The 27,816-nt window shown below is 33.9% G+C and overlaps 1 protein-coding gene, 1 long non-coding RNA gene and 1 pseudogene across 5 annotated transcripts; 1 reads left to right on the top strand and 2 right to left on the bottom strand.

Annotated features, from left to right (window-relative positions):
• Positions 1-4,170: 4,170 nt before the first annotated feature.
• LOC114747109 (regulator of G-protein signaling 1) lies at positions 4,171-9,768 on the bottom strand. 4 transcript variants are annotated; one of them, XM_028935396.1, is made up of 12 exons: positions 9,573-9,768; positions 8,914-9,034; positions 8,714-8,777; positions 8,531-8,615; positions 7,908-7,981; positions 7,541-7,732; positions 6,368-6,456; positions 6,004-6,242; positions 5,504-5,628; positions 4,805-4,926; positions 4,518-4,730; positions 4,171-4,422 (listed from the first exon to the last, which is right to left on the bottom strand). In XM_028935396.1, the coding sequence occupies exons 1-11, from the start codon at positions 9,647-9,649 to the stop codon at positions 4,533-4,535; spliced, it is 1,386 nt and encodes a 461-aa protein (XP_028791229.1). In that variant the 5' UTR covers positions 9,650-9,768; the 3' UTR covers positions 4,171-4,422; positions 4,518-4,532. The 4 variants fall into 4 exon arrangements, with proteins under 4 accessions (XP_028791229.1, XP_028791228.1, XP_028791231.1 ...); XM_028935395.1 differs by having other exon boundaries at positions 4,171-4,730; positions 9,573-9,767; XM_028935398.1 differs by having other exon boundaries at positions 4,171-4,730; positions 8,914-9,312; positions 9,573-9,635.
• On the top strand, positions 7,655-18,969 carry LOC114747110 (uncharacterized). The gene is made up of 4 exons (XR_003740344.1): positions 7,655-7,722; positions 11,168-11,171; positions 16,308-16,315; positions 18,959-18,969. It is a non-coding gene; the product is annotated as an uncharacterized LOC114747110 (long non-coding RNA).
• Positions 18,970-23,109: 4,140 nt separating this feature from the next.
• LOC114747111 (pre-mRNA-splicing factor 38-like) lies at positions 23,110-26,762 on the bottom strand (annotated as a pseudogene).
• Between the last annotated feature and the right edge of the window lie 1,054 nt (positions 26,763-27,816).

Raw genomic sequence — 27,816 nt, forward strand, 5'->3', positions numbered from 1 at the left:
TTATACAATTTTAAATTGTTCTGTTGAATGAGAATTTGCACATTTCTTTGACAACAAGCACTTCTGATATAAGATTGATGACAAGTTCAGTTAGGCTAATGACAAGTTAAGTAAGGCTAATGACAGGTTCTGATAAGGTTTTCATATTGTTCTGTTGAAATGAGAATTTGCAGATTTCTTGACAGCAAGCACTTCTGATATAGGATTCATGACAAGTTCACTTAGGCCAATAAAATGAGAATCTGCTATAGGATTCTTGACAAGTTCAGTTATACAAGATGAAAAATGCACAGCTCATGCTTTCTAGTCCATTACGTTACCCTTTTTGCATTGCCCTTGATAGCTTATCATTGAACTCGCACATTACCAATCATTTATGAATAAAGAGAACATAAACTCAAAGAACAAATCAAAGAATATTAAAGGGAAACCCTCTATGTTTAGCTTCATTTTCTACTTACACACTAATTAATGAGTAAGGGGGAAGAACAGAACAAAGAAGACAATATTCAAATCCCCCTTTTTGGGTATGGATTCAAGGAAGAGTGAATCGAAAATACACTTTCATCTCAAGCTATAATATATAGAGAGCATCCGATATGGAAGATGAAAACATTTCTTGCTACTAAGAAAGAGAAGAACGAAGAGAGGGAGGAAGAGAAGAACGAAAGGGAAGAAGATTTGGAGAAGAAGAAAGAGAAAAAACAGAAGGGCATTTTGGATATTCCACCATCATTTTATATTTGCAATTTGGGACCGGGTCGTCTGAAGCTATTTTTCAAATTTAGGGTCCCTATAATTTTCCCAATAAATAATAAACAGATCTAATAAATATGACCCTGGTATGATATCTTAAATAAAAATTTAAAATTCTTAATGATTTATAGTTTTAATTTGATTTATAGTTTGATTAAATGAAAAAATTATAATTCTAATTAAAATAAAATAGTTTGACCCATTAAGGATGAATATTGAAAAAAAAAAAAACGTTATGCCAAAAAAATGCCTTTGAGAAAATAATCTGACTTCTTGACTAATGCCACCTTCCCCCGGGGGGGAGAATCGCATGCACACAATACTAGTAAAAACAAAGTTTAATGGTTTGCAGTAGAGGCCGGCTGCATGATGCAGTCCTATCAATGGATTCCAAGTAAACATGCTACGTCTTTGGGATGATTCATTAACTTCTTTGTAAAGCTCAAAACTATTTGGTGATTTAGATCTGATATGTATTCATCCCAAAGTGACAAACACCGATCCACCCGTGTCTAGTGTTCTACAAGCACCATATTATATGCCATTACAGGTTTTAGCTGAAAAGTTATATGCCATTAGTCCACCCGCTAAATTAATGTTAAATTACTAAATTGCAAAGCTTCAACATATCTTAAACAGGACCAAGAAAGCAAATAGTGATGCTATGACACATACAGTGACATAGATCCTAAACAAGATCAAGAAACTAAGGGCAAACTCAGATGACAATGATGCTTTCACACATACAGTGACATAGATCCTAACTAGAACAAGATCAAGAAACTAAGGGCAAACTCAGATGACATCGATGCTTTCTCAATAGAACATTTCTCCATCAATTTCACACGACAACAAAATAATGTATGCAAAACTACACTGTGCTTGAGATCACTTTCATTTTCTATCAGAATTATTCTCTCCCTATTTAAACATCATAACAATACTGGCGAAGGGGGAAATCGGAAGAAAATAATCACTTGGAAATCCAATCAAGCAACACAGTTTGGATGGCTGTGCCACATAAATTTGATAGTGAGCAAGGGGGAAATGTTTTAAAATGGAAAACATGTCCACCAATGGACCGATTTATGACCCGCCACACAAATCTTCAATACATTAGTAACTTGCGAGCATATTTAAAACCCAATTAATGAAAGACGAAGACCAATGCCGACTCAAGCATCCCATATTATTCATTATCTATCAGAAAACTAATGAAGCAAAAGAAATTTATAAAAACCTGGTTTTGCTAAGAGATATCGAAAGACAAGGGAGCAGAATCTAATGATACCGAAACAGCTACCCATCAAAGTCATAACCAGGTTTTATAGCAAAATTCCGATAGAAGCATCTAAAATTAATGCCCATCAGAATCCAATGAAGTGAATGAAAAACCACAAAACCTATGGTCTCGCTAGAAGATATGGAGAGAAAGGTGGGATCTAAGAATATCGAAAGAGAGACATTGCGTACCAAGAATTCAGGAAGCTGCGAGTTCTGGAGATCGAAGAGGCACAGATGTAGTTGCTGGAACTGAACGGAATTGCTTCTTGATTCTAGGGAAGCTTAGGATTGGCCCAACACGACGATCAACCTTTGAGGATTGAAAAAAGTAAAGAAGCCAAAATAAACAAAGGGAGAACAATATTAATAGAAAGCCCAATGTAGCCGTTGAAGCATAGAGCCGTTGCCGACGTAGCCGTTGGAGAATAGAGCCGTTATAGTGATGACGCTTCTTGAATTTTGGGGAGAAGAATTTCAATCAATCAGTCCCGCCGTCCTGCAAATGAGACGTCCATTTTAATTCCCTATTTTTTAAATTTCAAAAATAGCTTCATCCTAATTGTATTTTTGAGTTGAAGAAATGAGTATGTGATGGGCCTCCTAATCAACATGGCGACTAAGAGAGGGACTCTATAAGATTTATTAGTATGAAAAAAAGTGTCAAGGTTTTGAAGAATAATAATAATAATTTTTATAAAAGAAGAACTAAAATATTTACAATTAATTGCTTACAAAGTGGCAAAAAAATACGGAATCCCAACTCAAAGACCTCAAGCCGAATAGACGCAACGGAACCTAACCAAAATATTTTGGTCTGATTCTATTCGGTTTTCTTCATCAGTTTGGTTCAGTTTGTGAAAATTTTCTTCTTAATTATTTTGGTTTTAAATAATTTTGAATATCGAACACAACAATTTGAATTGATGTATGTATTATCACTAGATTCCTTACGATGACTGAGCTAAACTGCCCTTGCAAAAAAAAAAAAAAAAGTTGACTGCATATATTGTGATGAGGGTATATAAAAAAAATAAGTGACTTTTAGTCTTCTTTTTTTTTTTGTGCTGAAAAATTTAGATGAGTTGGATCCCAGGAGGTCTGCCTACAGATTTAGAAAGCATTTATAGATATATAGATCGCCTACCAATAAGATTCTCACATTAACGATGAGATTCAAACTCACAAATTTATGAGTTATAAGCTAACTTTTTACCAATTAAATTAATTTTTGTTGGTTCAATAATAGCTTTTTTGTAAACATTATGCCATAATTAAGATTATGCGGACAAGTATTGACGCAATATATCCAGTTTTGGCAATTGAGGCGATGATTTGGAATGGCGCTCTAAAAAGTATTCTAGGCTGCTGATCATATTCCATATTTATTATTAGTAAATGAACATGTTAAACCAAACAAGTACTCTTCTGACCCTTAATATAAGACCTATTTAACTAAGTTGATTAGATCAATAAAGTTAAGTAAATTAGTTAATTATAGTTAAAAAAGTGTTTATAGGGGTAATTTAGAAAAAATTGATAAATACAAGAAATAAATCTTATATTTAGGATCAAAATCAACTTAGCAATTAAATCATATACTAAGAACCGAAGGAGTAGACTATGAATCAATCGTAAGCAAAACTACTTGTTTGATAAAATTGCCATTTAGAGCTATTTGCTATGTGCAAATATTGGACACCGAGAAAAGATATGTTCAAAAGTAATTACACAAAAATTAGTTATCTAGCTCTTATCCTTAATAGAAGAGCTCGATAACTAATTTTTAAATATTAAAAAAATTAATTTAATTAGTTATTTAAAATAAATAGGTAGTCTTTACTAAAACGTTTTTATTAGTCATATGTATTAAAATGAAGACTCGCTCTACATTAAGAAAATAATAAATAAATATGAGACAAAATATATTGTAATTTTACATTTAAAATCATATTGAATTTTTAATTAGCTCTTATATTCACAAGCAGGAGCTAGGAGCTAGGAGCTAGTATTAATATCTATTCTGGCCCTCAGCTTAAACCTTATCTAGGCTCAAAATTGCCGCAGCCATCCAAGCCTACCAAAGGCTCTAAACCATGCAGGTCACAAACAAAAACTTTAAACAGGAAAAAGTTCAAATGTGGCATTTGCTATAAGGAATTTGATTTTCATGTTAAAGCAGTGAATAATTTTATTTTCTTCCACCACCCCCCCCCCCCAAAAAAAAAAATAGAGCTGAATGGTTCAACTACTTGATCACAATTAGATGGTTCTATCTGTACAGACGACGTCGAGAAAATGTAACATACCATCAATTCTTAATCTGATCCTTCTTGGTTTCCTCTCATTCCTTCTCATCTTAGATGATTGGTGCTTGTCAATATGCTGTGGGTAAGGTACAACAGCAAATAAGGTTACAACATGAAACTTGTATCACTAACGCTCCCATCGGCCAGGACAATAATCTACAAGGATGCTACCTAGTTATGTGTCAATCAATCATGGCTACGGCCAGAAGAACTCTTGAAAAGATGGTCCTGGTGAAAAGGATCGTCTGCACCATGCACAGAACTCAACCGAGGAGAGAAATTCCATCCTGATATCGGCTCCATCTCATAGCTATCAGATCTTTTGTTGGCTTCTTCCCGGAACTTCATGTAGAACGTTGACGACCAGTAATCTCTTGCCAGATTCTGAGGAAAAACATTTTTGTATAGATGAAATTTAAACTATTTTGCTAGTCTCCAGGGACGAAATCTTCGCTTACCGTTTTCATCAGCTGCATTACTTCATTTAATGCATTATGGAAGAGATCAGGGCGTGCAAGATCAGAAGTCATCAAAATTTCTTCTCTGCTTCTATGAGAAATATTCACCTCCATTGATGCACCTGTCCATTTACAACTTGGATCTTGAGTAGTTGAGTTCCACAAATTTGCAGGGAACTCTTGCAACACATATTCTTCTATCATAAACTTACGCAAAGCCCGAGAATAATGTTCTTTCCCAAAATCTGGTTCCGATATTGGACCAAAGCAGAATACACGCTATTTCCTACGGTAACAGAGTCAATTACTCTGCTGCCACTACTCCTAGCCATCAACAACGTACAGAAACCAACAGTAACACTACAGTAAAGCAACTTCCTAAATTACTTTCTTACCCTTGTACTCAGACCACAAAAGCCATTCATGATTTCAAGCATCATCTTGTTTATTGGAAAGAGTAAACTCAAGCTCAATAGCTTAAGCATTTAAGCACAAAACTATGATTTATGTCAATTTTTTGGCTAGACGTTTACGTCAAATGGCTGAGTTCATAGAGTATTAAAGAGATTTGAACTTCTTTCGGCCAACAAGAGAGTTCAAGGTTTACAATCATGAAGTAACCCGTGATACATGCCAGACAAGCCAAAGAATAACAAATTAGTAGGAAAAGGAAGGCCTCGGAGAGTCGGAGTTACAGACCTGAAGCTATGTACTTCTCAATAATATGGCGTGTCATATAAATCCTTCTCACTGAATCATCTTCAGGTATTTTACTAAGCTCATGCACTTCATCAAAGAAGTGCACACTCTCCCCAGCCAAGCAACTGTAAATTAATTGAACAGAAGCATTACATAAATGTTAAAACAAAACTTAAAACCGTTTAATTTCTTCTTCTTCTTTTTTTTTGGTGGCAAAAAAGTTTCAAATTTCTAGGTCCAAAACAGTCTGGACCTGGTGATACTAGAGAGTACAGATACAAGATCCATTTATCTCTACTTGGTTTCCTATGTGCAAATTTAACATCTTTCATTCTGAGAAGAGTAACCCACTACAACTAAGTGCTTTATAACAGAGGATCTCTTCCTCAAATGCCCACCAAGAAATGAAGGAGAAAACTGTCATTTTGGTGAGGTGTAGTCAACCTTATATTTAACCTAATATCCACCAAGAAATTGGAATTTAGAGAAGGGTATTTAACCTATCGGCAAATGCCATAAAGGAGTGCCGGAATCTCTTGTTCAAGAGAAGCTTATCCAATGGCTCATTAGTATCTATCACAGATATTGGTTCATTGTGAGCTAATACCCCACTATCAGGTATGCCCAGTGCCTGACCCATTGTGCAAAACTCTCTGGATTCTCTTCGCCTCAAGCTGATTTGTGAGAGCAGTGGTTGTGAAGTCGATATTGAAAAGAAAGCCATTACAAGTATGCTGGCCTGTTAAATGAAAAGCTGAAAGTAAATATTTCAGAAACTGATGGTCTAAACTTCAGCTTTCGGTTAAACTAACAATGTAAATTACGACATTACTATGCAACAAAAGCAGCAGAAGTAGAGCATACCATAACTAGAAGCAAAAACCGGGACACAACTTGAAGCCATGAGATGTCGTCATGAATTTCATTTAGTATGTAAGCCGTAACCCACACAACTGGGGGCATAAAAAAGAAACAGTGAATTTTTCGGGCCAACAAATTTAGACATTCTGAGCCCCTTTGAGCTCAGATTTTTATATAAACCAGTTTCAAAGTCACTCAAGTGCTATCCTTAGTGCTTAGGTGGTTTTTACAGTATATAATACCAATCTTTGTAAACTAGTCAAAATGATGTGATAAAGGCAAATGCATACATTATAATATTCACCTTGTCCTTGGCCACACTTAGTTACATATCTTCCAGTATTCCATGGAAAGTTAATGGACCAAGTAGCAAGTGCTCACACGTGTTACTCTTCTTTTCATCAACAAATTGACCATGCAGATAAACCTCAGACAAAAAGTACAACACACAAACATGTCTATGTTTCACAAAAGCAGAACGCTCAGAAAAATGATGAGCCTATGATAAGAACTGCCAAAAAGCAACTACGTTCATCAAGATGCCTAGATTTGAAAAGAAAGGTTCTAATGTTATTCAATAGAGCACGGTATCCATGAGGACCTCTCCCTCACGGAAGCAACTTGTGCAGCAAGTTGCAAGAGATAGAGTTTACATGGAAGCAACAACCCCTAATAGAATAAGCTTATGCAAGATGAATTATAATTATATGTCAAACAGCGGTCAAGCAAAGAAGCCTAGTGTGTGTTGCCGCTTAAAAGGGATTATAAAGATTGGGATTTAAACCAGAAATTAAGCTGTCCTGCATTGCACCAAGGTTTTTGGCAAATCAGTACCCTAAGGATATTGTTTGATATAAATTTTTGCCATGACCGAAGTAAAGGATGCACTGCACCTTTGTATCAATATTTAGAATCAAAATCAATAATTTGAAATATTCAGAAAAATATGCTAACGGCCTAAGTTTGAGTTTGATTCCTCTTCTTCATCAAATGAATTTACTCTATCCAAAATTAAGCCATTTGCTGAAAACCTAAATCAGTTATTCAAAGAATATTGTTATATATTAAACCTTAACTTATAACTGTAGGGCAACTTATAACTGTAGGGCATTTATTAGCATGACCCTTATCTAAAGAAAATTTCTGAGCCACAAAAGAACCTAGGCAAAGGCATACCAATGGACAAAACCGATACAAATATTCCCCGCCAGAGGTCTCTGAGTTCATCAAATCTGAACTCTATATGACGAACAGCTCCTGTAACTCCCAGCAAAGTGGTCACATATAATGCATGGAGACATACAACTGGGATGATCCACTGAACCCTCATGTGACAGTGATAGTTTAGAGGCTTCTTCGTATTGATAACTAAATCATGAATGAAGAATCCAGTCACAACTACTTACAAAAAAAAAAAAAATTAAATATACAAGAAATATAGATGGGTACTAAGAGATAAGAAATAGACAGAAAAATTTTCTTCTTACAACCATGAACCAACCGCCAGTTAAACAAGAAATAAGTATAATTAATAGATTCTTACAAGTAGCACCAGCAATCCAAGGAAGAAGAATAAGAGGAAGAAGAAGATATGATCTGATAAGCGGTAAGCGCCTCCTGAAATATCAAAAAACAAAGTAAAATTCTATAGAAAAGTTAACATATGACAATTCCTTTATCACTATTAAGGAGAGTGCAGTACATGAATAACAATGTACTAAAAACAGGACAAAAATTAAACATCGTGAAATAACTAGGCCAAGAGCAATTTCTTTTGGTCAACAATGCCTACTTTTTTTTGGGCAATGTCAACAACACCTACTTAATAATAGGGCTATTAAAAAAAATTTAAAAAAAAAAAAAAACTACAAGGACCAACGCACTAATGAAACATAGCTTCGCAGTCAAAACCAGTTAGACATGCACAACAAAAGATTACATCAAAAAAATTATTCACTATGTCCAGTTCAAAATAAAGACTGACTGCATTTGGATTCAGGTAGGCAAGAGATAAATAAAAGAGATGATCATATCTGTTTAAGTGGGCTTGGGTTGGTTGGGTGGTTAAGAGTAAAAGACATAGCATAAGGAATCTAGAGGGTCATAGTCATAGTTCATAATTCAATTCCAATTTGTCACTTGATAGCATCACAAAGCTTTACTTACTTAACAAAAATAAAATATAGTTGAAACGCTTGTGTTATTCGACAGCTTAGCAGCAAACCAAACCCTAGTGGACCTTCAACCCAGACTGAAAGCAAATAGAAACATCAGGTTGTTACTAGCAATTATGCAAACATGCTAAGAAGATATAAATAAGTCGCTAATGATGAAAAGGGAATGAATTACCTGCCCAGAGATAGCAAGATTGCCACCAATGTCTCTTTTTGAATTTCACAAAATTGACAGACATCTTCACAAAAATTAAATGAGTTGAACATTACAAAATTAACAGGTAAACAGACAGCTACTATAGGAGTAACAACTAAGACGGATGAGTTGGTAATTATGGGATATCTAATGACATAGATCAAGAATTTTCATTCTACCACGGTTGAAAGCAGAAGGTTGAAGCTAGCAACAACTTGAATAACTGGTATCCAGAAGCTACTGCCTGTAGTACGAGGAATCTTGTCAACTAGAAAAGGAAAGATTGACCATGAGAGAAGCCTGAAAGACGGAAGAACTCTATGAGCAACAGAAAATACCATAATTGTTACTGTCTCAAATTGAACGAAAAAGAAACCAGAAAACTTCCCATAAGGATAGCAAAACAACAACAAAATAAATAAACAATTGATGAGCGTGCTGAAAGTTCTGAGACCACACGGCAAAGAAGTGAGAGAAGAGTTAGCTGATCTGCAGAGGTGGTAAATGACTTTTCACCAACCACAGGATAAATTTCCGAGGCAACCAGCAACAAAAGTATTTCCCATATCGAGAGATCTCTAAACAGAAAACGAATTCACTTCATTAATTTAAGCAGCGAATCAATCTCCCATCACTCAGGCTTTGCAATTTCATGCACTTACTGGATACACAGATAGATAGCCCCACACAGACATTCAATTAGCCGAGCAAGTGCAGTAATTATTAGCCAGTATGAACTTAAGCTAATCTTGCGGCCAGATTAGTTGTCTTACAAAACTAATTCCCCTTACTTGGCTGGATTGAGAGGGAAAAGAAAATAAAAAATGAAGAAACTTACAAAAGGAATGACAAAATAGAAACGGCGATGGCTACATAGTCGCTGGGACAACCTCCTTCCACGGCACAGCTTGCCATTCTGGATGCATTGGAAGAGAGTTTAGTTCACTGAAACATACTGTGATTGCAATGAATCCAACATAAGTCCGTCGTTCACGTGATTTTTGGGTTTCAATCTTTGACCATCGGTCGAGTTTTAGTCTTTTAAGCAAATCGGTCTCAATTTCACATGTCCTTTCCACAGTCGCAATCCTCATTCCTAACGCTTTGGCGTTTACGCAAGTTAGTCAATTGATTATTGATTAATTATATTCATTTTTTCATGAGATCCAGATAATTAAATTATACTGAAAAGATATCCTTGATAATATATGGAGGTAATACAACATTTAACCCCTCAAATTTATTTTCATTCTAGTTTTGGTTACTCGAACCTCAAATTATAGGTTTGGTCCTTCAAGTTTCTTTTTATTTATAACACTAGTCCCTATAATCTAATAAAAAAATTGGACCATTTTGCCCATTTATGATTTAAAATCTGACAGACCAAAACCAAAATAAGAGCAAACTTGAAAGACTAAATATTATATTAGACCTAATATAAGTTATTATAAGGTGTTTTTGGTGGAAACCAAACCATGATTTTAAAAATAATTTTACAGTATACGAAATAAGTATATGAAAAGAGTTTTATCTTGACTTGCGTAAAGATGCTTTTAAAAAACACTTTGGGGGAATTCCAAACACCCCCTTAATATAATCGACATAACTACAACAGTAACAACAAGTCTTATCTCACTAGGTGCGGTTATTTATATGAATTACACGATACCATTGTGCTCTATCAACAACTAAATATTTAGATATGTTGTCGACAAGAAGGTTTTGTTCAATGACCTTATTGAGCGTTTTTCTCGGTCTTCTTCTGCTTCTTTTTATAGGACTCAAAACTGTCTAATATGCCTTTCTCATCTACACCTCTAATGGCCTTTTTTGCACATGTCCAAATCACCTCAAGCGATGTTTAACTATTGTCTCTTTGATAGGCACCACCTCTACTCTTTCTCTTATATTTTCATTTCGAATCTTTTCTTTACATGTATGACCACACATTCATCTCAACATCCTCATTTCTACTACCCCAACTTTATACTCTTGGTTTTCCTATATCACCTACTATACAACACAGCTGGTCTTATAACAATACGATAGAATCCTCTCTTAAGCTTCTTAGATATCTTTTTATTGCAAATAACTTCAGTAGTCTTTTTCCACTTTAACCATCCAATTTGTATTCTATGAAAAACATCTCAATCAATTTCATTATCCTCATGTATAATGGATCCTAGATATTTGAATTTTGACACTTGAGGAATGATTTGATCTCCCATCTTCCCTTCCAAATCACCATAGACTTGCTTCCCCCCAAATTACAATGCATATAATCTATTTTTCTCTTGTTCAAGTGAAAACCTTTCGACTCCAGGATCCTTTTCCATAACTTCAATATAAAGTTAATCTTTTCTCTTGATTCAACTATGAGAACTATGTCATCCATGAAAAGCATGCACTTAGGGATTTTTTTTCTTGAATAAGCTTGGTTAGAACGTCTAGAACAATATTAAACAAGTAAGGGCTCAAAGAAGATCCCTGGTGTAGGCCAACCTTAATAGGGAAGTCTTTTATCTCACCTCCAAGCATTCTTACTTTATACATATCCTGTATAGCTTTGATATATGCAATCCGTGCGCATACCTTTCTTTTCCCAAGCTTTCCAAAGTACTTTTCTTGGCACATAATTATAAGCTTTTTCCAAGTTAATAAAAATCATATATAAATCCCTTCCTATACTCTTATATCTTTTCATTAATTTCCTCAGTAAATAAATCACTTTTGTTGTGGATCTGTCCGGCATAAATCTAAATTGGTTTTTAGAAATAGAATTCTCCAACCTCAACCTATGTATAATCACTTTTTTGCACAACTTCATCATATGGCTCATAAGTTTTATCTTTTTATAACTTGCATAATTTTAAATATCTCCTTTATTCTTATAAATAGAAACTAAAGTGTTTTTCCTCCATTCATCCGGCATAGTCTTTAAGCTTAAAATTTTATTAAAAAGTTTGGTTAACCATAATATAAGCATATACTAAAGAAAACATTAAGTTTCATTAATTCTTAAAATCCAACAATTTTCTCACTAATTTATTCTTATTTAATTTATAATATATCTTGTAAAAATAAAATTAACACAATAATAAACAAAGGATAAAATTATATAAATATGACCAAAGAGGATGTGCACTTTAAAATCAGAGAAGGAAAACTGTTTAAAAGCAGAGAGCAGTACACACATAATTTACTATAAAACAACAAAGGATATTTGGGATCGATTTGTTTTGAGACTTGAGATTGAGATTGACTTTTGTTGCTAATATAATGTCTAGCTCCTCAAGTTTTTTTTTTTTTTGAATTTGGTCTTTAAGTTTCAAATCTTATATTTTGGTCTCTTAATGAGCAAAATAGTCCAAATATTTATTAAATTATATAAAATAATATTTTAAATAAAAAGAAACTTAAATGACCAAAACCTTTGATCTAAAATTTGGAAGCCAAATATTACATTAATCCATTTTTCCTTTTTATGATAGGATTTAAGAAATTCACGGCAGTTGAGACGATATTTCTTTTTTATGATAGGATTTTTTTAAAATTAAGAAACACATGGCATAATGGGTGATCAAGAATACTTAATAATCAGTTTTTCTTGTTATGATAGGATTTAAGAAACTCATGCCACTTGAGACGGATTTTTTTTATGATAATATTTATTACTTAAGAATTGTTGATGACTCATCTCAATGAAATATCTACATCTCGAAATGATGTGGTTCTGTTTCATAAATTTCAAATAAAATCCTTATTTTTTAAATACTAAAATATAAAGTTGCTAAAAGTAAGTCTCCTGCAACATGGAAATCGATGTCCCATTTCATATCTGCCTTAGTATGTATTATATTTATATATAGAGGGCGATACAGAAGATCGGTTCGCTCCACAAAGCTGAGCTTTTCTTTTTTATCCTCTCCCCTTTTGTGGTCAAACTTCTTACCAATCTGCCTTCTTAATGGAATATAGGGTCTCTTTGGTGCCCCAAAAACTATGGTTTGGAAGGTAAACTCATGGTTTGGATGGAATGTCACCCAAATAGTATCAATTTTGAAAAAATAATCTGAAACCATAGTTTGGGCCAAAATTATGGTTTTTAAGCCCAAAACTATAGTTTCAGGAGAAGTAAATTCATTATGCTTCTGACTCAAATTGGAGAGTATGATTGTGTCTGTTAGAGTAGATCTCAACAATAATATTATTTTAACATCCCTCAATTATTTTTTATAAACATATTTAATCTTATATCTCATAAATATATATACACATATTAATTATTTATTAATTAAATTATCTTATGTATTATTAATTATGTTGGTAAAAAATATATTACTAATAATTTTATTCCTTCAAATTAAAATATATCATAAAATCTATCTTGTAACATCCTTAAAAAGAAAAAGAAAAAAATTAAATAATGTAAATATTATTTTATTATTATTAAATAATAATATTTTATTAATATAAAAAAAAATTGACCCAGCTTTCCACCGACTTTCGGTGGAAAAGCTGGGGGGTTATTAAGAGGGAGAAGAATATGGGGTGAATTGAAGGCCAAGAAGAATTTTTCACGCGGGTAATTAAAGAGGAAGGAGGAAAAATGGGGAAGAACAATAAATGAAGGAAGAAAATTGACGAACGTTGGTTGGCATGTTAAAGGATAAATAGAAGAGTGTGAGTGTTGTGTAGAGTAGAGAAAGAGAGGTGAGAGACGTAGGAAGAAAAACAAAGAACAAGAGAGTGAGTGAAGATTTCTACAAGGACGTGCTAGCATTTGGGGATCATATAAGTACATTAAACACTTCTTTGTATTAAATTTTTCTCTATGAATATTTCCTATATATTTAGAGCTTTATATTAGTAGTATTACTACACTGTTTAGAGAAAATTTTGTGAGCTGGGTACAAAGTAAGTAATGATTTTTGACAATATATGACTGTAGAAATTTAGAGATAAATAAGTAGTTAATTATAACCGGTTTAGATTTGTCTATTTATTATCTATGGTATTTAAAATTAAATTTATTTGTTGAAAAATCTGTCATTCATGATATATATCATATTTATACCGATTAAAAATAGGTTAAATAATTTATTTGGGTTGTTCGATATATTATTAAAATTTTAATCGGTTTATATTTGTTTATTGATTGTTTTGAGAATTTTAAACTAAGATTTTAGTTGAAAAATGTATTATTCAAGATATATAGAATGTTTTTACCGATTAAATTTAAGTTAAATAACTTATTTGGGTTACTTAATGTATTATTGATATTTTAAGCGGTTTAAAATGTAAAATAGGTTAAGACTATATTATTAGAAAAATTTTGAAACTGGAAACTGAAGTTATAAATTGAAATTCTTACAATATTAGATAAAAACAATATTTTATAAATATAATTTAAATGAGTTATTTGGGTAGAGAAAAATTGTTATTTGAAGTAAAAAATTTTGGATAGTAAATATATGTATAAATATTATTAATAATAAATTCTATGTAATTTAAGTTAATTATTTGTATGTATATTAAATTGTATCTATATTATTTGTAGATTATCTGGTACTTCAGAGTTTGTAATTTGCGTTCTTATTTCTCAAGCTGTGAGGTTAAGCTTGGAGTAGAGGTAACCGGGGTTAATTTATGTTATATACACGCTTTGGATTGTAAGGTGTTTATTATGTTTTTATTTTCTTAGTTAATTTGTAAAAGTATGTCTGTGAATAAAATATATTTTATTATATGACAAATTTTGGTGAAGTGGGAAGTATGTTGATCTAATTATGTTTGAGTTGTGTTTTATTGGAAATTGTGTTTTTGTGTAGTACTGAATTTAATATACTAATATTATGTTATTAAATGAAATGAAAATGTGTTATACTTTATTTGAAATTATATCATCTTACTTTGAAGATTGTGATATTTTGATTTATATTGTGACTATGCATGGGGTTCATATGTGGAGGATGGGATTTTGTTATGTGGAGGATAATTGTTCTTGAAGCCCGCGCGGCATGCCTACACTACGGATCCCAGTGTTTGGTCTTATTGTTAGACCCCTGTAGTTCTTCCTTTTCCTTGGCCCGGAATTGAGAATGAACTCTTGGGTAGACACCTCTTGCACCATAGTCCATTCTTGGGCGGTGTAGGTACAGGAGGGGGCCCGTTGCTTGATGTGAGTGGGGTGACCTTTGGCCGGGTTACTCAGCACAGAAAGCCCGGGTCCTTGTCAAGGAGTCATAAGGAGGAGCAAGGTGATGGGAGGGCATATTTCATTGTGTTGTTGCATATATGTACTTTTATATGAATTGTGTTGTGGATGGAGAGATATACTCTTTTTATGTGATTGTATCTATTAAAGTATCATTTATTTCTTAAACTATATTTAAGCACTACTTCACCAACTTACCATCCTACTTGTATATGTCATAAATTAATACTTGGTTACTGGGACTTTACGTCTCACCCCGCTATTCCATTAATGCTTTTCAGGAGAGCCATCTAGTTTGGCTCGGCGCGAAGGGAAGCAACCAGAGGCATAGGCGAGCATAGCCTAGTAGTCCTCTTCTGGTTTAGGCATGTAATGTTATGTATATTGCCATCTTAGGGCCCACAACTGTGTTGACATATACTTTCTTTTGTTTGGATGACTGTATTTGATGGAATACTGTTAAAATGGCTGCAGGCCATAAGACTCTGCTGTGTGCGATGTATGACTTATGGGCTGGGTTGAGCACCCTGTGTTTCTTGTGCCCTAAGTCTTTGTGGGATGAATATTATGTTGGGCTTGTGGGCGGTTACTGTGCCTTGAGGTTTTGTTCTACATTGTTAAACCATGGGTGTTTTATGCATCCTGAGCTACTTGGGACGTTTTCGAAATAAGTCAAACTCTTTATAACCATAGTAGTATTTTAACACTCTAACTCAATTCTTTTTCTACCATGGTTATCATTTTAAAAATGGTTTTATAATTATAAGAAGAGGTCTTTTCATATCTTTTATGTAATTATCATATTAACTTATGCCTTTTTAGTAATTTGTATTTATAAAAAGTACTTCTAATAGCAACTATCAAAACACTCTTCACTTTATTAGAATCACTTTTCCACAAAATTTATTCTCCAAAAGCTATTATTCAAATCATGGTTTGGTTTCATCCAAACACCCCCATAACAATGCCCGAGTGTCAGGTTTGCTTGTCATCATCGTTGATGCTTGGTGGATGTATCAATCATCCTCCTCTTAAGGTAAGGAGTCTTCTGTGTGTTATAATCTATAATCTTTACGGGAATGAGAATTGCTCGAGAATTCATTGATAGTTGCTTTGCAGAGGGCTACTCTTCTTTTTTGTTGATTGAGCCTTTTTCCCTCATTCCACTTGGCCAGCCCTCTTCACGAACTTGTACAATTGATGCCACAAAGATAGTCAACTCTATTATAGAAGAAATAGGGAAATGGGCAATGATCTAGCACCAGACATCCAGAGTTGTGGAAAACCTTCAACCAGCAACTATTTGCAACTCACCTAGAATGTCAATACATACTAAGACCTTATTCACATTAGGAGGTTTGCTGGTCTAAGAGTGAGAAACAGTAAAAATATACAAAGCAAACAAGAAACACGAGAAGGTGCAGAGGTAATGTGCTTTTCTGCAATTTCTATATTCTAAAATAATACTGATTACACTAGAATTTAAAGACAAAAAAACCAACTTTTCTGAAAAATAAATTAACATAAATAATTAGTAATCAAATCCATTCGTAATTTTCAGCTACCTATTATCCCACTTTCCTGCAAATTGTTGAGTCCGAGATTTTAGCATATGACGTTCCTCTCTTCCAGTGGGCCACTCTTACAAGATGTTAAATCAGTTTCAGAGATTTGTGGGAGTTACTTCCGAATCCCCTCTAGTATGTTTTGAATCACATCTCCAACACTCCCTCTTGATTCAAAATCGCTAACTCCAAGTAAGCTTCTAAGATACACATGCCTCTAAGTCGATAGAGCTTTAGTGAGGATATCTGAAAATTGAACTTCAGTGCTGCAATATTTCATAATTAATTCACCTTTTGCAACTAACTCACGAATGTAATGAAACCTCAAATCTATGTTCTTGGTTCTCCCATGAAACACTGGATTTTTTGTCATTGCTATAGCTAATTTGTTGTCACAGAACAACTCAGTTCCTTCTTCTTATTTTTGCTGCAAATCATCTAACATTTTTCTGAGCCAAACGCATTGACTTGCTACGGTAGTTGCTGATATATACTCTGCCTCTGCCATTGATAGAGCTATAGTAGCTTGCTTTTTTTTTACATCCACGTGATTGCTCTTGAACCCAAGTTAAAAATATATCCAGATGTGCTCTTCCTGTCATCTAAAGAGCTTGCCCAGTCACTGTCACTAAATCCAGTCAACTTAAAATGAGTTACAGGAGTGTACTAGATTCCATAGCCTACTGCTCTAACAATATATCTCAGAATTCGTTTTGCCACACCATAATGCTCCTTTGGTGGATTGCACATGAACCTTGACACAACACCTACCGAAAAAGATATATCTAGTCTTGTGTGTGTTAGGTACATTAAACCACCAACTAAGCTTCTATATAGCTTCTGGTTCACTTTTTCAATTCCATCTTCTTGCTGCAACTTTTGTTTAAGATTCATTGGAGTAGCTTTTACAGTGCAATTAAGCATATTAAACCTTCTCAGCAACTCTATTGCATATTTCTTTTGATAAACAAAAATTCCAGCTTTGTCTTGCACAATCTCTAGGCCCAGAAAATAATGCAAGAAGCCTAAATCTGTCATCTCAAACATGTTCATTATATAGCCTTTAAATTCTTCCAATAAGGATAGATTAGAGCCTGTATAAATTATGTCATGTACATATAGGCAAACAATCATAAAGTCAATACCTTGCTTCTTTACGTAGAGAGTAGGCTCATTCTCACTTTTTGCAAATCCATTTTGTTGAAAGTAAGCATAAATCTTGTTGTACCATGCCTGGGGAGCTCTATAGAGTGCCTTGTTCAACTTATAGACTCTCTCCTCCTTTCCTTGAATCTCAAAACCTTCAGGTTGTGCAACATAAACCTCCTCTTCAAGGTCTCTATTCAGGAATGCAGATTTGACATCTAGTTGGTACACTGTCCATTTATGTTGGGGTGCTAGTGCTAGGAGAAGTCTCACTGTTTCAAACCTTGCAACAGGAGAGAATGTCTCTTCAAAGTTAACTCCTTGTTGTCGAGAGTATCCCTTTGCCACTAATCGAGCTTTGTATTTTTGAATACTTCCATTTGCATTAAGCTTTCTTTTAAAGACCCATTTCAACCCAATCACGTTTTTACCTTCTAGTAAATCTGTTCGCTCCCATATTGAGCTCTTTTCTATGGTTGCAAGTTCCTCTTTCACGGCCTCCATCCACACTTCTTCCGTTGCTGCGTCTTGATAAGCAATAGGATTTGAAGCTAGCATGACAAATTCATTATTTTCATAGATCTCTCTTAATGATCTAAATCTCATTTGATGATTCACTAGCTGAACTTGCACTACCTCTTGATGGTGTTGCAGGACTACTACTAGCTAAAATGATTGGAGTTGATGGATTAATTGAGGTTGTGGTTGTCTCCTCAATTAATGGCATCCAGAGTGGACTTGCATTGCTGTTTGTATCATTTTCACCCTAATTCCAGCTTGCATCTTCATTAAATGATATGTTTATGCTAACAATTATCTTTCCATCAAGAGGATCATGTATCTTATATGCCTTAGACTCATAACGATAGTCAATAACAATACATTTATGAGACTTTTCATTAAGCTTTTGGTGATGTTGAGAATTAACTAAGACATAAGCAATACAACCAAACACTCCTAAATGGCTTACAGTGGGTTTTCTCCCTTTCCATGCTTCATATGGAGTACAATCTTGCACTGCTTTTGTTGGGGAGAGATTTAGCAAATAAACTGCCATTGGTACAGCCGTTGCCCAATAGGAATTTGGCATTCCTTTCCCTTTCAGTAAGTTTCTTATCATTTCCACCACTATTCTGTTCTTGTGTTCTGCTACACCATTCTGTTCTGGTGTACATGGTGCTGTCAATTCATGTTGTATCCCATTCTGTTACACCTTACTACTAGAATGACTTAGAGTTCATTTGGAACCATTTTAGACCATATTGGATGGTCTTGAACTCAAAAATTTCATTGTAGGTGTTACTTTTCGGAAATTCACTGCTCATTTGGTAAGTTCCAGATTTCTGGTCCAATTTCAAAAAATCATAACTTAATCTAAAAACATCAAAATGGAGTGGTTCAAAATTCTATGGAAAGCTCTTTGAAAGATCTTTCAGGAAAAAATAATCTTATGAACAATTCTTTTTGATGAAGTGCCAGATTTTTGTGGAAGTTACCACTATTACTTTGGTAAAAATCTTTTTTTTCAGATTTTCATTCTTAAATTTGAAAAATCATTAAAAATCATACGATTGTCCAATTTTAATGTGCTGCCTATCAAATTGAAGCTCAGGACATGATCTTTAAGTCTGCCAATTTTTGTCATAAAATTCGCCCAGGAACTTAATCAAAATGCTGCTCCAAGTCAACAGTTTAGTTAGGCTTGCAGCACCAAACATGCATGCTTTTACATAACCAAAAGTTAAATGATTTTTATGGTTTGACACTATAATCACCCTTGAATATGTAGCTTTTCTTTGGATGATTCAGGCCCCAAAATGTTAGATTATTTTGGGAGGGTGAGATTTTAATGAAATCCCAGTAGCAAGATTAATAACTACTACATCAAACATGCATCATCATTAAAGCATTTCAATATTAGTTACCATAGGAGAACTAATCTTCTTATAAATAGATAACCTCAACATGCAAGGCCATGGTAACAAATGCAAAGAGAAACCATATCACAATCATCATAGTTCAACCACATGATAACAAGCATTCATGACACAATAAACAATACAAGGTTAACATCAGTGGTTAATTAAGTCTTACTACATTGATCCAAAAGCTCTTTGCTTCTTTGATCTTCTTCCTTTCCTCCACAAATATCAAGCCCTATCATCACAATAAGGGAAGCAACATTACAAACTAAACTATACAAAAATCAATAGCAAAACTCAAGTAACCACTTATCCCTTTAATCTTTAATCTTTGATTTTGGAGCTTTGTTTCTTTAAATCCTAAAAATTCTTTCTTGGTTCCTACATGGTTTTTCGTGTAGATTCCAAATATACACTTAGATTTAAGAAAAGACATTTCCTTTCTCAAGAAACAAGTTGGGTGAAACATAGGGTTTGTTCTTCCAAAAATCACAACTTTGATTCTAATGCTTCTAATATTTATTCTTTAAATTGATCCTACACCATTTTCCTTTTTAAACACAATGGAAGTATCAAAACTTTGAAAATCTCATCCTAGGTTAGAGCTTTCATCTTGGTTGAATAGTCCCTTCAAGGAACCAGCCATGAAAAACCTCCAAACAACAATACAAAACCATTTGAAACAACCATGATTGATAGTGTTCTAACTAGGTTTTGCAACATAACTTCCTTCCCCTAACCTCAAGCATTTCGGCCAGCACCAACCCAAGGGAAAACTAGAAATTTTAACCATCAAACCCAAGAGAATCAAGTAAGAAACAACATAGGATCATCTACTAACCTTAGCTCTAAGCTTACTTGACCAAAGGTAATGTCTTTCTTCTTGATTGAGCTTCAAAAATGGATGGATAGCCCTCTTCTTCCCCTAGCTGAAATTCATATCTGAAATTGGGGGAGAATAAGCTCTCTTTAATGCTGAAAATATTCCAACTACCAATATTAATGATATATCACGTGTCAAGAGCTTAATCCTTCTTGTAATCTCTCTCTTAACTTGAAGCCAAATGAAATTAATTTCAAAAGTCAAGATCCTCTCCATTTCAAGCTTGATACTTGGAAACTTTAAATACTTTTCATTAGGGGTTTGACAAGTGGCAAATTGTGGGCCAAATAAAGTGCAAGACTCTAGTCTTCACTTTATCAGTGCACTTTTATTCCAGGTTCAATTTCTTTTCTATAATTATAGTACTCTGGCTTCTGTAATTATTTTTTGTCAAATCCATGATTTATTCTCCTCATCTTTATCTTTCTAAAATGCCCTCTTTAACTCAGTCTCAATTTCCCATTAATTAAATAAAAAAAAACTATTTTCCTTCTCATTAATGATTTTTCCACTTGTCAAAAGAATTAGGAAAAATCTTGGATATTTGAGGGCCTCCTTTTAATCTGATAATATCTTACAATTCCTTGGAACATCATAGAAATTTTCTTGAAATTTTATTCTCTTTTAAAATATTTATTTGGAATTTTCCAAATAAAATGCCTCAAATTAGCCTAAATCATCCTTAAATTCCTTTATAATTTTTCTAAGAGTAATTTGGTCATAAAACCAATTATACATCCTCATATAATTCTCAAGGAATATTATCCTTATTCCTTAATTTTCTGAGGTTTGGAAATATTTTCTCTACAATTATTTTTGACCAATTTTTCTTAATTAGTCAAACTTCCATAATTGACTTGGAAAATCATAATAATTATTTTCTACTAAAATTATTCTATTTCTCTTTACCATTTCTAGCCCTTAATTTTTAGGAATATCTTTATTCCTAATCACCATATTACTGGATGTGACACATTCTCTTCACAAAAATGGATGAATTCATTTGAGAGAAATTCTCCACCTCTGTCTGTGCGCAGAACTTTAATGCTTGCTCCACTTTGCTTCTCAACCATGGTTTTAAACTTCCCAAAATTTTCAAATGTTTCTGATTTGGCTTTTAGGAAGTACACCTAGCTCATCGTGCTAAAATCGCTAACAAAAAGAAGAAAGTAGAAGCTGCCACCTAATGATTCTGTATTCGTAGGATCACACAAATCAGCACGTACAAGTTGACAAATGGAGACTTATTTTTCATAAATTTGGAGAGTTTACTCAAGACTTTCAGGAACAAATATTAAAGTGGCCTTTGGGTCAAACGAAAGGACCAACGAAAGACTATTCAAAAGCTCTAACATTTACAAGCCTAAATCGCTTTCTTGACACTTGGATTTCAATTGACACGCCATTGTAACAAGACCTAGTTGTTGTTGTTAACTAATCAATTTTCTCTTTCTGCATTCCAAGTTATGTGTAACCCCTCAATAGATAACATCTTAGTCATTTTAAACTCACATCTTTTGTTCTGTGTTACTCAACATCCACTTCCTTCACTCTTTCAAATATCATATGTACTAGTTGATGACAAGTTAGATATATTTAAGGGAAAGAAAAAGACGAAAATACCCTCAAAAATCCTAAAGGACAAATTAGGGTAAATTAATTTCAAAATCTCAAGTCAAACCGCTTGTACTATTTTGAAATTTTATAATATTGTGAAATAACAATATTATCCTTATTTTTTATGAACTATTGACTACTTTTATATAGTTATTGATAACACAAGAGTAGTAAATAACTAAACAAAACATAGTCACTAAATCTCCAACAACACTTAATGCATTTTTTGAATTTTTGAAACAAAAGTAATCAATAGCAAAACTAAAGTAGTCAATAGCTAAACAAAAGTAGTCACCAAAATTTTAAAAATGAAAGTAGTCAATCACAATACTAAAATAGTCAATAGCTAAATAAAAGTAGTCATCAGAGTTCTAAAAACAAAAATAGTCAATAGCTAAAAAAAAGTTATCAATACATAAGAAAAAATAGTTAACAGAGCTCTAGCGACTGATCGCTGGAGCTCCAATGGCTAATCACCGATAGGGTCACCGGTGCTGGAGCTCCAATGGCTAACAGTGTTGAGATGGCAAAATTTTTTTTAATAATAATAATAATAATAATAATAATAATAATAATAATAATAATAATAAACGGTATTTGTGTAATTTTACAAGATTTAAAAATTTTAAAATGGTACAAAGGGGGTGAATTGAAATTTTAAAATTCACCCACACTGATTTGTTCTTTAGCAATTTCTAAGATATTTTATTATCTTTTTCCCTATATTTAACTCAATTGTATTTTCTAAGAATCGCATTTTGTGGAATTTCTTAATTTAAAATGATACATTACCTAACAAAAGAGGGGGAAAAGGGTGAAATACGCATACTCCCTTGTTGCACGAACTCATGCGTGATTAGACTTTAAACCTTCATTGAATCACTACACGTACAGCTAATAGTTGCCTCAAGTCCTATTCAAAGCACATGGACAGACCCTCCAATAAGTACCAATATGCATTTAGATATATATAACATCTCAAAAACTAATACAACACAAACACAAGGGAAATGGAGCGAGGGAGGTCAGGGTCGGAGAGTTTTCAAGCCTAGAGCAGCACGTAACTTGTTTGCTTCAGCAATCTCAGGATCAGGGTGATTAGTCTCATCGTCCTTCTTCTCCTCCTTCTTCTCGGGCTCATCACGACTTGCATCACCATCCTAGTGCCTTCTACTACTTGGACTCATACTACTCCATGCATGTCTCTTCCTATCCCCACCATCTCTGCTCCTACTTCTGCTCCTAAAATGGCTTCTTCGTCTCCCTCTCTCCCGATCCCTATCTCTCTCTCTCTCCTCTCTCGCTCCCTCCCTTCTCTTTTTCTTCCATACTCTTTTTCTTCCCTCACATGATACTGGTCTCTGTCCCTATCCCTCTCCCACTCTATCCCTATCTCTATCACGGCCTCGCCCTCTCTCTCTATCATAATCTTGGTCATAATCCCGATCCCTGGCAACCAGACATCCAAAAGTGCAATTTTTATTTAGTTAACAAAAACCACTGATCCGGGTATCCAATTTAAAAGGAAAGGACTTGCAAACGATAGAAAAATACCTCCACTAATAGATCAATATGACAAGCAATTAATTGCTTTAACCAGCAGCATTTGAGCTTTTCTAACAAGAAATATGCAATTCCCTAATAGATCAGTTGATTAATTCACATGTTGATGTGACCACATGGAACCTTATTTAAGCAGCAATAAAAATGTCTGATCCATCATACTTCTCACTGCACGCACACAGTGCAAAAAAAACCCGGCAGAATCATAAAGCTCTCTACTTTAGGAAGCAATTGAGAACCACAATTGGCTATGAATGCCAGAATGGAGATTGAAATATGACTTTAAACAGGATATATGTTGTGCAACTTCAGAAACAGCATCCAGTACATTTGCGCCATATTTATAACCAAAAAAATTGTCATTATCCCAGCAATCACGTGATAAAAACCAACTTATGCTTACATTGGGCCTCTAAACCCAAACCCTGGCAAATTGTTTATGTATAACCCAAGAGCCAACAAAAGAAATCATACTCCATTCAGTCTCCTTGACAAAACTAACAGGTCAAGCCATGCAGATGCTTGCAATGAGTAAAAGATACCTGTGCCTATGACTATCATGTCTTCTTCTCTATCTTTGTCCCTCATGGGGCTTCATCCACGATAATAATCCTGTTAAACATTCAATGACTGGACCAAAAATTAAAACTGCCTATATTGGACTTAACAAGAAAATAAACAGAGAGAAAACAGCAAAAAAAGACAAAGGAAAATGATAGCTTCTTATTAAGAAGGGAACACACCTTCTCATAGGCTCCATCTTTCAGCCGATCTTTGACAGGCTGCTCATTTTCCTCTTTCTCTTCTTCCTCCTCAAAATCTTCTTTAAGAGCGCTACGTCGAGGTTCTACCGCACTAATAGATTCAAGAGTCCACCTATAAAAATAACGGAAGACAAGATGAAAAAAGATAAATAACAACAATAACGATAACTGAAAAAGCTTCTCTCGTAAGTACGAAGAGGTTTCAACTTAACACTCTCCTCACAACCCAAATTAAATAACCAGCTCTAAAATAAATAATACTACCTTTTGTCCTAAATATAAAACTAGTTTGACATTCAATTTAATCCTAAATATAAGATACTAATCTACTTTATTTTCAATATTTATCTATTTTGCTTTCAGGTAATCCTATAGTAGGGGGTGTTTGGATAAAACCAAACCATGATTTGGAGAATAACTTCTGGAGAATAGATTCTTAGGAGAATAGATTTTGTGAAAAAATTATTCTGATAAAATAAGAGTGTTTAGATAGTTGTTGTCAGAAGTATTTTTTATATGTACAAATTCTAAAAAGGCATAAGTTAATACGATAATTACATAAAAGATGGATTTTATAATATATTTGAATTTGAAGAAATATATTTGTTGATAATATATTTTTTACCAACATAATTAATAATATATAAGAAAATGTAGTTAATAAATAATTAATATGTGTATATATATTTTGAGGTTACTGGAGGGGAAAAGGATGGGAAGGGCAACGGAAACCTGAAAGATTGTTATATAGAAGCAGTAGCATTTGAGGCATATTATGTAAGATGGTTGATATTTATTAATGGTGGAGATGGGAGGGGACTAAGGGGAGTACTACCTTTATTTTGTGAAAATGATTCGGATATGTTTTGGGAAATTTCCTGTGAAAAAATTTGAGAAATGAATCATGATCTTCAACTATTTTGAGAGCTTGTTGAGATTTTTTTTTTAATAAGTATGGCGTGTGTGGAAAAAAAAAAACAAAGAAACAAGGGGGAGTACAAAGTTCCTAAAAAATATGGCTTGGGGTGGGGAAAAAAAAGGTTCCTCCCCGTTGATGTATTTAAAAACAGAATTACATCTCTTATATATTTATTATTTTTAATTAATTTTAACAATTAATTTTAATACTTGGGAGAGTGTCACCCACCTCCTGTTTTGGTTATCAATGGGGAAGGCTCATTGATGGCTTTCATTGATCAATTTAAAGATGTTAATTAATGACCTTGAATTTTTAAAAAGTAACTAAAATTGTCATTTTTTCTTTTGCAATGACTGAAAGCAATGTGTATCAGGGGATCCAAAATGTTAAGAAAGTTAGAACACGGATGGCTAGAGGCTCTGACACTCTTCCTTTTTGTTCCAGAAGCGAAAATTATCTGCTTCTATAGAAATCATGGTTTCTAGGCCAAAACTATGGTTTTGGCTTTTTTTCCTAGTGTTCAGCAATCTCTTTCCCCAAACTATGGTTTGGGATGATACCCAAACAGGCACGTAGTTACATATGTTAAGGAGTTATTATCAATAGCTAATTCCAACACACATAATTAATAAGAATATTTTAGGGAAGACAATAACTATTTACGACAAATAACTAACTTAACTAACTTTCTTAATCTCCCCAAATTAGTCAACTATATCTTATATTAAAGACCGAATGTAGTATTAAAAATAACAAAGCCACAAAATTTACAAAGTTGCCTTAGTTTGACAAGAACAGATTTTCAAAGGTTTACAAAACAAGTTTTACAAATTTAGCAATAGATAATCATGTAGGAAAAGCAAATTTTACATGGAACAATTACTTTACCAGCTACCCCATAAAACTATTAAAAGGAGAGGCCTTCACCATGAAAATGCAACACAAAAACTATAAGTAGAACATAAAGAATTGTCACAACAAGTTCTAGATAGAAAGTTTAATTTAAGCAGTTAAAGAAAGAAACCTTTTCTTAATTCGAGGCAAAGCAATGTCACAGGAGTAATCTTTAGTCAAGTGCGAATCAATAACCTCATCCACATGTGTCAAACTAAACTCTGCACATCAAAAACAATAAATTTGCTCAAATTGTGAGTCCATATGCATATGGCATAATAAACATATTGATTATAACCTGACATGGATTTTTTATTTTTTATTTTTCCTCGTTTTGCGGGGAGGGGTGTTGAACTGACATAAAACTGATAAGGCAAAAGCTTTGATATGAAGTTTAAAATCTTACGGCCATCGGGTAACTTTCACCTCTGTCAAGTATAGTGTAACTTCTGTTAAGTTATTTCTCAATGTATTTCAGCTAAGCATTCTGTTATGTATTTCACTGGACTCTCGGGTATATATATACCCTTTTCTTCATTAATGAAAATTAGCTTATCATTTTTCCACATCAAGTCACATGGTATCCAGAGCCTTTTGATTTTTCCACAATTTTTTCTCTCTCTTCACTTTACTCTTCAGGTCCTCATTTTCTCCACTCCCCCCTTTTCCCTCTCTCTTTGATACTTTCTAAGCTCCTCCCATGGCATCTTCTGCATCCTCCAAATTGTCTATTGATCAATCCAGTCGATATTATATTCACCCCAACGAGAATCCTACTCTTGTTCTTGTCTCTCCCCCTCTCGACGGATCAAACTACCATGGTTGGTCTCGTGCCATGCGAATGGCCCTGTTATCGAAAAATAAGCTCAAGTTCGCCGATGGTACTCTTTGTTGTCCCTTATCCGTCAACAAACTTTTTTCGGCATGGGAGTGGTGTAACAATCTTGTGTAAGGCTGGCTGACCAAGTCTCTTACTCCAACAATCTCAAAGAGTATTCTCTGGCTTGATAGTGCTTCAGAGATTTGGAGGTATTCCCAATCCGATATCTTCCGCATTGCTAAAATTCAGGAAGAAATTTATAGTTTGCGACAAGGTTCTTTGACTGTAGTGAATATTATACTCAATTGAAAATTCTCTAGGATGAACTTTCAAACATTCATCCGATTAAAGCATGTTCTTGTGGATCAATCGATAGTGACCAAGCTCATATAGAAAAGGACAATGTGATTCGGTTCTTGAGAGGATTGAATGAGCAGTACACCTCTATAAAGTCTCAGATCATGCTTCTTGATCCGCTTCTACCGATTAACCGCGTTTTCTCTCTTGTTCTACAACAAGAATGGGAACTTCATCTCTCTGTTCCTTCTATTCCTATAGTTTTATTGGCCAAGGGTCCACCTCGCTCTACCAAAGCACACATTGGTCCGCCTAAACAGTGTTCATACTGTGGGAAACCTCAACACACTGAAGAGACTTGTTATAGGAAACATGGATTTCCTCCTGGCTTTAAATTTCAGACTTTTGCTGCGGTGAATAACTTTTAGTTCCAAACTCTGGTATTGTTCAAGCAAATTCTACTACAAAGCCTCCC

This window comes from Neltuma alba, unplaced genomic scaffold, assembly GCF_004799145.2.
Source record: "Neltuma alba isolate B1F8T4 unplaced genomic scaffold, ASM479914v2 tig00005218_pilon, whole genome shotgun sequence".
NCBI lineage: Eukaryota > Viridiplantae > Streptophyta > Magnoliopsida > Fabales > Fabaceae > Neltuma > Neltuma alba.